Genomic DNA, 13,854 nt, shown 5'->3' with positions numbered 1-13,854 from the left:
GAAAGGGAAGTATAGCCCTAGAAACTCTCGGTCCCATCCTCCGCCATCATATCGCCGAGGAACTCCTCTCAACAGAGATTATGACGCTTTGCCCTTAGAGTACATGCTTGGATTTGACGGAGAGCACGCTGAGAACTTCCTATTCCAAATCAGCTGCAACAAAGCCAGCCGGGCGAGCATGGCAAACGATGTTTCCCGTCAAAATCTGGCCGCACTCTTTTTAGGCAGTAAAACCATGTGACTATTATACCAACCACGATAAAGCACTTTTTGCCCAGGAACATGATGCTCAGTAGCGTAGGCGGAACACAGATACCACCGCCGAGCCTTCTAGGGACTGATTACTGGGCTTGAGGCGCGATGGGCAGCTCTGAAGAGATGTTGGTCAATAGAAACTGGATCGGATATAGAAACCCAACGGCGTGGTCGTAACCACGAGGGCAGCCAGTTACAGCTATTGATAGTAGGGTGTCTGTCTCGCCCCTTCAGGTCGATTAGCAGCACGCAGCCGAGTGGCTCATTCATCATCATTGCGCTTTGCTTAGTTCCTTCTCGCGGAAGGTTATTTTTGTCCTCTGCACTGCCAAAATAGCGACTCCGAGCGAGAATAATATAGATAAAGTTTGTGAAGGGGCGACGAGGGCATTTTGTCGAACAACTTTGGGGCTACGTTACACATGACCGAGCAATTCCCGACGGGGAGGTGGAAATACATGCCAACTATACTGGCTAACAATCTTGATTCTCTGTACATACAATCCATTAGTTTTCGTTATCAATTGAGCCTGGACACACTTACTATGATAGTCGACTTGCATGTCTTCACGTCTCTCTGCTCGTCTTTTGGCTTTGCAAAATATAACAAGCCTGTCACGCTTGATCCTCTGATCATGTTTGTTCTTTCGTCGTTGATGAAAGGCAAGTATGGGCAAGATTGATACTCAGTTATGCTGCCTGTGTTTGTTAGAAGCAATGGACGCCATCAAGTCAAAACAATTTCACAGAGGCATCATATAATAGGCCTGATACCATCAGCAAGGTATGTCAATTCGTATCTGGACGGTACACAGATGTGCTCTACTAATGGGTTGACACATTTTAAGTGATGAATGTCTGGGTTGGCATCGCCAAGTCTGTTTTGTCAACACCCAAAATACTCGGTTCGTTTAATAGTTTCGAAGTCCTTCCGATCAAACAGACAAACGGACTTACTTGTTCAAGGGCTGCCTGGGACAATGACGGGCAAAGAATATCCCGAAGAATAAATTTAGCTACGGTACGGTAACGACAATCATTTAAAATTAACAAACAATGAATCGATGGGTATCGCTCTGCTTCCGCACAGGAAGATACCTACATTCGGTTTCAAACACATCATTCTATTCCACCTGCAAAAGGTCCGAGATACCCGTCAAGTTAGTGGTGGGCATTTCCGAGGACTTGCTCCGTTTCTCGTATATGTATGCTCTGCTTGGCTCAAGCCAAGGAAAGACCAGCCAACCTCACAAGTTCCAGTAATCTGCCCCAGTAAGAATGAGTTCCGGGCAAGCGCCCAGAAGTTCAAGAAATTCAGCATCATTATGATGACCGAACAGGCCCAAAGCTGCAGTCCACAACAAGCAACAAACCTCTATGTGGGGATGCACCAAGCCTAGAAAGTAAGGAGCAATATTGACAAAATTTTTCATCTCCTAAGAAGTCCGCTCTACTACATCTGGAATGGGTTTTCGCGCAAGGATGTGTAATTGGAAAAGTCGGGGGGAAAAGAGCCTCAATTACCATCGGCCCGAACGCGGCAATGGATGGCGGCTCTTTTTTTTTTTTTTTTTTTTTTTTTTCAGGACGACTTTGGGTTCGGATGACATTGAAACTGGCTGCCACGACTACATCAACACTACAAGGTACGGAACGTGGGCGCTGGAGATATTCCAGAAACACATTTTTACCACGGAGGACCCTGGAAAAAGGCAAGGGACAAAGGATGCTGTCGCCAGGGAGTAACACCTGCATCTTACTGGTCGACGCGCAAGCCTGTTGCCGGAATCGGCAAGGTGAGCATCGGGAAATGGAGACGCTGCAGATAATCGGAACGCGAGATATTTTTTTTTGGGTTATATAGCCACCGAATAGGGAGAAAAAAAAACTGTGACAATTTGATTCAGGAGGTAGTTTCAAGGGTTAGTCAATAAAGGCTGCATGGAGCTGATGCACTGGAAAATAAGATAATTATTCAACGAGTTGGGGAAATGGAGGACATGGAACAAAACAGATCACGAAGCACGCATATGCAAGGTACACAGTTAGCGTGCGAAGGATCGAGTCGAGTTCGAATGTTTACGTACCTGGAACCTAGAGATGACCTCATCCGAGCGAAACCACTGGTTAGAATCTTTGTCTGATGTCGTGTCTTGAATTGACTTGAGTAACCAGCCCATGACAGGGGAGTAAAAGTGAAGAGCTTAGTCAAGTCTAGGTCTAGAAGTCGCTCGGGACAGTGAGAATACAACAAGCAATAATAACAGTAGAGGCAGTAGTAAGAGTCGTTTCTAAGATACTTTGTATGCACCTCATCGGGCTAATATGTCCATTGTGGGCACAAGGCTGGGCGGGTGGAGAAGACAAGGGGAATCAGATCATGAAAAAGAGACGATGCTCAGAAGGATCGTCAAAAAAAAAACCAGCTACTTTCCAGTCTTGTACGTGCAGGCGGCTGCATCCATCCCCTTTCGGGCAGGCATCGACAAGGTTCTGCACCCGCGTATTTGTCCCGTCTACTGATCACCACACCAGATACCATATGGGGAGTAAAAGAACAAGCAGCAAATCGATCAACACTTGTCTACCGGGCGGGACGAGGCATCTCGCAGCCTTTACTATAGTTGGATTGGACGGGGGACTGATTACCGTCGTCTAAACGAGTACCGGCAACGAGAAGCGATCCACGGGTATTTTTTTTTTACTGCGGGTTGGCTGCGGGGAGAGCTTGTATTTAGCCAGGTGTTGGAGTTAGAAATTTTGGCTGCTCGCGAGCGCAGTTTAAACACAAGCACAAGACTAGTTAACTATACTAGCTAGCCTTGTTTATTTGTCTTGAATTGGAATATACATTAGTGACGCAAACAAAACGCCATTGCCTGCTGCCTCAAACCTGGCGCGACTCAGATCTTTTGCGTGGCGCGTTGAAAAGTCCGACGACACATAGCGGGTGGAGGCCATGCAACATTGTGAACACGATTACTTTACTTGGAACACAATTTTTCGATCTTGATTTCGAGACGCCATGATGTCGTCCGACAACCTGCAAGCTGCAGCACTTACCAAAGCAAGCTTGGCCTTTGCTGATGGCGAAAAAAAAAAAAAAAAAAAACGCAGTTGGCACACAATGTGTGGGAAGAATAAATAAAATCCTTGACCGTAACTGGAATGTATGACGTCTATTCTACGATAATGGATCATAAAATTGAACGATCAGGGTGTGGAGAGAAATCAACGTGGGGGCCGGATTTTTGCTACGCTGGAGCCAAGTCTGTGTGCAGTTCAGTTTCCTCTTCTAAAATCGAGACTAGGCCTTGCTCTTTTCGGTTCCGGTACTAATTATTGATGAACTTTATAGAACCAAGGCCTAGATCGATCACGAAATGGAAAACTACGGAGACTAACGGAGTTGTCATACTACCAGTACTAAGGTAACTAGTAAGGTTTGCGCTATACATAGAAAAAGACTGATCCCGCTCAAATTGCAAGCGCTCTCGTTTCTCCGTGGGACTAGAAGGTAGCGGATGCTGGTGGATGGAGACGCGCAAGCGACAAAGGACCCATTAATGATCTTCACAAATGACAAAATGGAGCCCAGACTCGCTCGTTGATGTTAACCCAGAAAAACCCACGGATAAGTAAACTGCCGAGATCGCGATCATGATTGGTCTTCCGTTCTTGCTGGAATGCAAAGTCGGTGAGAGAGGCGCACGTTTGCCGTGGCGTCGTATGATTTGAGGCTTGTTTCGGGAGCAAGCCCAAGGCTCTGGGTCAATGTGGCTCCCTTCTTCTACTCTTTTCTTTTCTCTCTCGGACAGTTCGATGCGCATGCACGTGCTGGAACCGATAGGCCTAGGCATGAACCGATACTGTTAATGCGCGCAGTCGTTTATGCTCCCTTGGAGAATTTCCCGGTATTCAGTTCCGTACCCTGCAGAAACAACGCCCATTCGGCGGTGGGAGGATGAGGTGACCGCCGCTGAGGCTACTTGTAAAACCGTACGAAGGAAAGAAGAGTCCGCAAAGCTTATGGCGTACCATTACCCCGCCGCGGCTGGCATGGATGATATTGGGAGATCCATGTTCCTTGACTTTGAGTCGGCGTGCATTCGGTGGTTTGTTTTTCTTCATCCTACTGTATCATCGCTTCTTTTGTTATCTGGCCTCGGTGACAGATAAGGTAGGGACACGGGTGATTAGGTGCGGTACTGATAGGTTTACGATTAATCAGTAATTAACTTGGATGATTTGTTATATCCAAGAGGCATGGTGCAAGTCATTAACATACAGTAGATGCTGATTCATCTGCCACCACAAAGTTGATGGCATGAGATTTTTGCTACACAGCCAAAATTACTCGCAGGAATATGAAACAAACCGAGCCTCAAGGGCTACCTGTCAGCCGCCGCGCTTGGCTGAGGGCCAAAAAAGAAATAGCGGAGCCCGACCCAGACTTCCTTTCCTCTGCTTCTCATTCTTCATGGCAGGGAAGCCTCGTCCAATCGCCGTCGAATTTACTCCGTAGCGTACCAGCAACTGCCCATGTAGATCCGACGGGGCGGGCTAGATGAACATGACCGTCCGTCCGTCCGTCAAAAAAAAAAAAAAAAAAACCTTTTGCTACTGTACTGTATGCATACAAGGTAAAGTGCTCAGCAGGTTTGGAAAGCCCCGTCCCTAGTTTCATGGGTAGCGGTAGTTTAATGGACGTGCGTCCCGTTTTGATTGTCAGCGCAGCCAGAGCCCCTACCGAGTTAATTGCCTTGACCATATACTTGCCTAGATCGAAAGGCCAGTCACCTGCAACTTGGTGCAAATGCAATTTGTTACAAGCTTACACCCCCTCCTGGTATTGGTTGGTGAATAATGACCGAGACAAAAATGTCTGCAACAAGTCGCACTCAACCGCTACTCACATCACATTGGTAATAGGCCAGAAGTGGACGAAGGAATTGGCATGGTTGCATCGGCGTCCGGGAATGGTCTTGAAAACAGGATTTGTCCCCGGAGAGGAGAAACCCTGCTTTTTGGTTGACACAAATTTTGATGGAACCGCTCTTTGAGATGGTTTGGTTCACCAAGCCTACCTAGTAAAAAGTAATAATACTCTACTCGAATATTAGGTGGTATACGGTAGTGAGCTAGCTGCCGTTTTTATTTTATTTTATTTTTCTAATCATCAGCAAAATCCTAAGTAGTAGAGAGGATCTACTCCGTATTCTCGAGGCTACTGCCTGCTGTGACCATGTCAATTCTTGTGTGGGTCTGTGTTTACTTTTGAGGTCATCTCTGGTTAGAGGGGTCCGAAACATCTCGATCAACGGCCTGTTCTCCTCTTTTCATATCTGGTCCTCCTCTCAACCCCCCTCATGCCCAGCCAACGAATATGCTAGCCTAGTACCGTAGAAGTGAACTATTTCCTAACAAGACCATGCATTTTAGGGATAACAAAAAGCCCGAGTCCACTAGTATGCATATGCGACGCATCGATCAAATAGGATGCTTCCCATGCCCTTTGTTGTGAGATATTCACCACGAAAAGTACATACACATACAAATGTACGTGGTACACTCAGACCTGCTGGATGCGCGGTAGGTCTGATATATTGGATGATGTCGGCCCTTTCCCCCCGGTGGGTTCATCGTCCTTTCACGAAATCCTGTCGTGTTGGGACGGAGCCATTTTCGTCATTGACCGATCATTTAATTATTATAAGCAAAATCTGCTATCAAAGCGGGTAATCCACGCGGAAAATGGGCATGACAATGCCCACCGGCAGACTGGTCTGGATCTTGTCATTCTGCAGAGGAAACAAGAAGACTGTACGGTGCAGCAATTGAACGACGGCGTGCGCCGACGCCTCATAGTCAGCGATGTCGCCATTTGGAGCCCCTCTCTAGCTCATTCCCTGCAATCTGTACTGTATGTGTGTGTAGCAGTAGACAAAAAAAGCCAGACTTGGCGGGCAACACCCCTGCGGCCTCTGATGCTTCACTGACCATTGACCGACACATGGAACAAACGCCAGCCAGCAACTGGCTGATGGTTCCAGCTGGAACTTTTTTTTTCCTCTTTTTGGCGGCCGCAAAACTGGAACCTCGACAGCTTGAGACGAGGCTTGGCCAGGGGCCAGATTTTTTCAATCGTCTGGATTGATTCTGCTATCATAAATTATTCGTCTCGTAATCCTTATGGTAAAATCTCCCAAGTTGACGTGGTGGGTTAGTGACGTACCCGTTTTAGTCCTTTATCTTATTGCCATCTTAGCTAAATTACTTGTATCACGACTAATAATGTCAATTCGGTGCCTGACTTGCGTTCTGATGCAGGTAGTGACCGGCACACCTTAACCGCCAACCAGCTCGCGAAATTTCTGGGCGTTGTTTCCCGACAGTGTACTGGTACGTACTGTGTACAGTACTAAAACCCAGACCTGACAAAGATCCCGGCAACTGCCCTGGACCTGGCCCCAGCCCCAAAAAATGCAAGCTCCGCTCCTTGACAGCTAAAGGCTCAGCCTCTGCATCATCGCGAGCCCACACCTCTTTTTCTGCTGCTGGGTGATCGTTCCTGGCCAAGCAAACCAAACCAAACCGAGCAGGCCGGCTCAGACCTCCAACCAACCACGGTCTCTCTCTACCTACGTCTCCGGCTGGTTTCCGTTTTCCAATTGCGCCCGCCAACCACCTTAAACACCACCACTCTCCATTCCTCGTCCGTCCAGGCGGGGCTCCTGAACCGGCACTAACACTTTTCTTTTCACTTCTTTTTGGGGAAACTCTTTATCCTTCACCCTTCTTCCTCCCGTTCCTCTGCAAAACGTGTGCCGCCTCTTTTCAGACCAACGGCCCTGCATTTTCTCCCCTCCCTGTGGACTACAGCAGGCCGCATTGTCGTCCCGCCTGCCTCATTGGTACCTGTCGTGTGCTTATAGGCGGCATCAACCGGGACTGGCTACATGAACTAGGGCATTGCTCTGTGTTGCCTTTGCCGCTGTTCCTCGAATTTGTTCTGTGTCTGAACTGTCTTGTCTGTCTGGTGGTGGTCGTCTCTGGCACGACCCCTGGGACAGGGTGATTTGCGGGCATGGCAGTTTCAACACCCGTATAGCCAATTTCAAAACCGCTTCTTGCGTGGTTGGCCACCCGACAGCAGATTTGCTGTTCCTGCCAGGTCCAGGCTTCACACTCACACCACCGGTTAAATCATGGGGAATACCCAGTCGTCAGAGTCTAGCCATGGGCCCGACTACGAGAGAAAGGCTCCCGCGAAGCTGGTCAAGCAGCGATACGATGCAAACGCCGACGACATGCGCTTCTTTTCCTCGTCTTCTACCCCCGGTCTCATTTTGGCGAGTGGTCACCCAGCTCGTCGCTACACCATGCCGGCGGCACAGTCGCCATCTGTAGCCTCGTTCGACCACTCAGTGCCACTTCCCACACGCCAAAACAGCAGCACAGCGCTCAATCTACTTTCGACCGGCCGCGAGGCATTGTCCAATGCTGGCAGTAGACGAAACTCGATGGCCGAGGAGAAGGGGAGAAAGGACCGCAACAGACGGAGCATCTTCCGATCAAAATCGTCAGCCGAGACGACTCGACGCGCGAAGCCAGAGAGACGTAACACCATAATAGCGACTTCGGCCCCGCCATTACCGCCCATTGAAGGTCAGGGGGTGGCACTACCTCCGAACCGCATGTCCTTGTTTGCTGGGCCAAGCGACTCGCCATATCTCGACTCAGCCGACCCCGGAAAGTGCGTGGCCCTCCCCAACTTGCTGATACCCCACTAGAAGCGTGCTAACCGAGACATACACACAACAGCTGGCATATCAACGACAATCGAACCTCGTGGCACTACGATCTGAAGACTTACGACGCTAAGCGGCTTCTTAACCTCGTCCAGGACAATGCAGACGCGTCCCGGCAGGAAGAGGGCTCGGTAGGTGTTTCAGCGGCCCAGTCCGAACAACGGTTTTCGGTCGTGTCGGAGACGACGTGGAAAAGTTCACATCCTGCACAGCTTACCGATAACTCGCCTCTTCCTCGAGTCAACTCCGACCTCTCGATGTACACCCCTGTTAGGCGCCGCTCAGTAATTCAGACTCCAGGTGTTGCCACAAGGCATAACAGCAGCAGGCCACCATCAGTGACCCACCGCTTGAGCCATCCTCCTACCCCGAGCAACCTTTCACGCCAGCCGTCATTCGAATTCGAAGCCCGTGTAAAATCGATGCCGCCACCTCCCATACCAATGCCTGAAATGCCTCCAATGCCCCGTGTCCGGGATCCAGATGAGCCTCTGGGGTTGGTTACACCTTGCGAAGGTGACTATCAAACCATTGGAGCTTTCAAGTTGGGAACTTTGAGGATCACAAACGGATGCGCTAGCCCTATTCCCGCAAGCCCAGAGCCGGACGAGAAACACATGATCAACCCGCCGGCTCCGTCTTCACCGCAGCTGATGAATAGTTCAAGCTACTTGACAGAGAAACTCGCCGCAGTGGAAGCATGTCGCGATTCGGACGCCAATGTTGCCGGAGGCATGGATATAATTATGCCAGGCTTAAGTTCTACGCAGGCTGATAAGATGAATTCTCGATTCAGCATCGACTTTATCGAATCGACTGCGGAGCTTCCTGAAACAGTGGTCGAGAATCAGCTCTTCGATTCCAACGCAGCAATATTCGAATCCTCCCCGGCTAGTCCTTGGCTGCAGACAACCTCAAGGACGAATGCGGTAGAGGATAACCTATTTGACGACGATGTGCAACCAGAGTATTCGATGGTAGAGAAGCTCGACTTGCGCTTGGATCCAAATGCAAAACGCGACCCGAAGAGCGATAATCTGACCCAGGGCTTGGCAAGAATCTCTCGGTCAGACAGTGGATTTGTGTCAAGCTCGAATTCGGAGTATCCAACCCCTCAGAAGGCACTCAGCAAGACGGATTCAGGTTACAGCTCCAACATTTCCCTGCGTTCGCTGCGAGATGGGCCTTCGAAGGCCAATCCTGAAGGTGAACGTTCGTGGACAGTGGCCTTGAGGAGGATGTCATCTGCCGGTTCGGCTCTCGATGCGCCCGTTCCAGACTTGAAATTGGATTGCACCCTGGAAGGCTCCAACCCAGAAACTGTTGCTGAGCCTCTGAGATCACCACCGCCCCCAACGCCGCCCCCTAAAGATTTCCCCGTGGCTGCTCTAGGTAAAACAAGCTCCTTGAAACCGGGTCAAGCGGTGACTTGCCAACAGACCGGAAATACTGGGAGCAAACCGGACGCCCGCGATGTTAAACCGGACACCCTTTCTCCGGCTAGCAGTTCACGTACCTGGCAGGTTGTTCCCGTACCATCAGGGTCACCAAGCTCTCCACCCAACGCAACTTCTGAACACCCTGGCTCCGCTCTGAGTATCGGCAGTAGCCCGGTCAAGCCTGGCAGATTACAGAGGTTTCTCAGCATCGGAAGCTCGGGTCGGTCTAGAACGCTGACGGCACACGCCACCCATGTTGCTGAAGAGATCGACATCCCGCCCGTCCCAAAACAGATGCGAAGAAACTTGCGCACCCATTCTGGGCTTTTCCCGATGACAACAAAGAGGCTGGCAATCAGGCCACAGAGGAGCAGGGATACCCTCAAAACCATCATCAGCGTGGGAAGCCTGGAGGTGCATGCTGGCGCCAAAGACCCTCTTCCGTACATTCCATCATCAAACCCGGCTAGTTCCAGTACTGTAGACTCGCCGCCTCGCACCGCTGTGGACCATAGACAAACTTTTGCACCATCTTCTCTCGGCCAGGTTACCTTTGCCGAATCTGAGGCTGTTGTCGAGCCAGACCTGATAGCACCAAACCCTACGAGAACCCCCAGCATTCCCAGGAAACCTGTTCACAGTCGGAGTGAGAGTGTAAAGAGGATACTGAGCACCCAGTTCCACAAGAAAGAGCCTGCGGCCCCGTCAGACATTCCTCCTACGGCTGACCCCAAGCCCCTCGATTGTGGTGCTGACAACAGTAATCTGGGCAAAAACATATATGAAACAGAAGCCAGGGCAATTACCGAAGAAGGCAGGATGCAGGGCTTGTTCTCTTCACCGACTGGCAGGGCGAAAAGTTTGACATCGCAGGTGGAGCGCAGCTGGAGCATCAAAAACTGGGCGTCACCTTCTCCTACACTCTCAAGCTTTGGGCCGCTGGATACTTCTATGCCACAATCACCCGCATCGATCCCGAGTCCCTTAATCCCGGAAATCATGCGGAAGAAGAAAACCACCACTCCTCCCCCAGTAAGCATGAGAACGCGAAACCAGACGACTACTCGAGCATCACAGCCACTGCGGGCCCTGTCGACGCCGTCTTCTCAAGGACAATCTGATGTGATGGCAAATTCGTCTAGACGGGCTATAAGCCACGAGGTTCTTAGGCAGTCACCCTCATCTTACGGTCGCGAGGGACCTCATCAGCAGTTTTTGGCTGGCCTTGAGGGTTCTCATTTGCCTGCGAACGCATCGCCTACCAGTCACCCCCAATTTATGGCCCCCGACTGGCCTATCAGAAGCGAACATGCCAGCTTTAGCAAGCGACACAGATCAACAGGCCAAGTGAACAACACTGAACTGTTCATCGCAGAGCTGCCAGCGGATAACATAACCCAGAGGCACTCCATATCTGGTGCGGGAGCATACCACAGGCCTGACTCCTCGCACCGCGCCGGCCCAGACCCTCGTTTCGGCCAAGACTTGGCCTCTCACAATTCAGTGCGACCGCCTCCTGCTCACGCAAACCAGCAACGAGGGATTCTCAAGCAACAGTCGTCTCCAAACTTCGATCCCAAGTGGAGCCGCGCTCCGTCGCAGCAGTTCCAACAGCACTGGGAGCAGCAGGAACAACAACTGGGTGGGCGCTACCACCCATACGTTCCTCGGGCTCACGGTCGGAATCGGAGCATGTCTTTGGCAGGACCTGCTAGTGGCCAGTCGGGCCAGGGAGTCCCGTACCGAATCCTTCACAGCTACAACTCTCCGGCTTATCGGAATGCGCCCATCTGGGGCTAAACAGACGTTGGCGTTTCCTGAGCTTGGAATGAATTTCCTTGACGCAAAGGAGTGTCCATCGACACACAGGGTATGCGCCACATTAGATGGCCCTATATCTCTCTCTTTTCATTACGGAATAAGGCGAGCACACACAGCTGTCAGGCTCATCCTTCCACTATCGCTTGGCTATGGGCCATCTGGAATCCATAAGCCCCATATTCTTCTTTTCTTTTTGTCGACAAAAAACCAGTCATATTATGGCGTTGATCATTTCTAATTTTACCGTCCAAGAACGATTATGGCTGCCGCTTACATCTACCGCACATATATACCCATGGCATTTCGGCCTTGTATTTTTACTGACGATACACAACAATTTCATGAAGGATGTTTCTTCATCGGCCCATTGTTTTGTTTTGTCTTTTTCTGTTCTTCCATGCTTCACTGGCGTTGCTTTTCTCTTTCTTTTTCTGCGACGAATTTCCTTGGTTGTTTAGGAGTATGGGTAAATAAGCCCCATGCTAGGTCACAAGTTTAAACTTCTAACGTTGGTATTGGAGAGCTCAAACGTAACACTTGGCAATAACTGGGACCGATCGCAAAACTATATACACTGGATTTGTTCACCTTCATACTGGGAATTTTGCTTTAATTTTCAATTTTCTGCGGAATACGGTGGGACTCAGGCGTTCTGTAACAGCGGGAAACATCAGACTGATACCACGTGTTGAAGGGGACGCCAAGGTGGTATTCTGGACATCACCAGAGAGGCTCGATTGGTAGTTTGGTCGCAAGTCGGCCTGTGTATTACTATGATGAATCCAACGGACCATGAAACCTTATATTTCTCACTATCCATAACCGGGGGCGTCTGATGAACAACTATGCATCTGTCAAGTCTAACTAACCTTCTGGTAGTTAAGATCAGGCGATGGGTTTCGCCACTATCATTTGGGATGATAAGGACGTTGCCGAGTTACGTGAACCCTGAACCTGGCAATACCCTGCATCACCGACTCAGTAGGGATTGCAACCATTCGCTACAAAAGCAAAAGCCGGCGGTCGGTCGGGGAGAGAGGGGGTGGTTGCGTGGCTTGCGTGGACCATTGTAGGTACCGGTAGGTTGCGCCAGCCCTCCTTTCTCTGTCTCTCTCCTTTTTTTTTTTTTTTTTTTTTTTTTTTTTTTTGTCCGAAAGCCAAAGAAAAAAAAGCCCTGAGGCTAGATTACCGTGCGAGAGAGAGCTAGATCAGACGTCCCTACGTTGACGTGGCCGATGTTTTTGTGCAAGCATGGCTTGCATGGGTCGGTCCGCCAGATGGCAAGGGGGGGACACGTATAAAAGTAAACGTGTTCGGGCAATAGTTGCTACTAGGCAAAGTGTCATGGGCGTTGAGACGGTGTGAGGCTTTTTTTTTGCTCCGCGTGCAGGGAATGCATGTATCGACGAAAATTCACTGTGTCCGGTGTAGAGAGCTGGCGCTTAGGTGGCATACCGTGCGTTTGCTTACAACGGACCTCGTCGGGGCTGGTTCCGATGAAAATTCCTCCGGGTGGCTACCTGTTGCTTGTCGGCCGGTGTTTTTTCTTTTTCCTTTTTTTTTTTTTTTTTTTTTGTTCTTCCCTCACTGGACGAGGATACCTTGAGTCCGTACCAGGTCACTGCTTGTAACCTAAATCCTGCAGTTGTTCAGGTTGATAATGAGAAGAAAAAACCCCGCTGATTAGCTTCCCGGAGTACCGACATGGCGGTCGGCGACATGATTACTATATACTGTATATAATAGGTACGGTGTGGGAAGTTGCAAAAGAGCCTGCAGGCATCATACAAAGTACCAACCAAACAAGGTTTATATCTCAGGGTCGACCGATTGGCCTGCATAAGCGCTTCAGCTGGGGTCACGCGTGAGCAAGGCAAGGCAAAAAACAAACATTCATGGAAGGAAGCCTAGGAGTACCTCCACCACTGGATTACAACGGCAAGTCTTACAGTTACTGCTCAAATAGGTGAGTAGATAGGCAGATAGCGGATCAACAGCTTGGCAGCTGGAAGCACAGCCAAACGTCTGGGATATTATTGCCACTGATCAGCGTCTCCCCCTTTTTTTTGTTTGATTGTTTGTCTGCGGAGTATTTTTTTTTCTCTCGTTATTTCGCTTGCTTTTTCTTGGTTCAGGTCTTGGGGAATGTTTCAATTTCCGAAAGAGAACCATTTTTGATTGCAGAACATAAGCCACGAGGCTGGGCTGTTCTCCATTCTCATAATCAATTACAGATCTTTGTTTGCTGGCAAAAACTGGCTGGGACTTTGGAACGACAGCGGAACTGGGAGGCGGGGGCGAATTGTCAAGTCCGCTAGAGCCCCCCACAGACGTGGGCCTAGCGGGATAGCAAGCGCCTACGGACCACACCAAGAACACTCTCGGACGTTTGGGTGTGATTCTGTTTACCACCGTGGGTATTTTCTTTAATTGGACTTGTTTGTTTTGTAGTCACGCAAGGAAAAGCCTCCAAGAGAATCCTTCGTGTTTTTTTTTTCTCTGGTCTTCTTATCCACGGCACCAGAGAA

The 13,854-nt window shown here is 49.8% G+C and overlaps 1 protein-coding gene across 1 annotated transcript; it reads left to right on the top strand.

The window, feature by feature from the left end:
* Positions 1-7,463: 7,463 nt before the first annotated feature.
* PpBr36_09749 (uncharacterized protein) lies at positions 7,464-11,305 on the top strand (the record flags this gene model as incomplete). The annotated part of the gene is made up of 2 exons (XM_029896868.1): positions 7,464-8,011; positions 8,080-11,305. The coding sequence occupies 2 exons, from the start codon at positions 7,464-7,466 to the stop codon at positions 11,303-11,305; spliced, it is 3,774 nt and encodes a 1,257-aa protein (XP_029745332.1).
* Positions 11,306-13,854: the final 2,549 nt, after the last annotated feature.

Source organism: Pyricularia pennisetigena (genome assembly GCF_004337985.1).
Source record: "Pyricularia pennisetigena strain Br36 chromosome 7 map unlocalized Pyricularia_pennisetigena_Br36_Scf_7, whole genome shotgun sequence".
Lineage (NCBI taxonomy): Eukaryota > Fungi > Ascomycota > Sordariomycetes > Magnaporthales > Pyriculariaceae > Pyricularia > Pyricularia pennisetigena.
The sequence above is the reverse complement of the archived record's forward strand: the minus strand, read 5'-3'. Positions and strand labels throughout refer to the sequence as shown.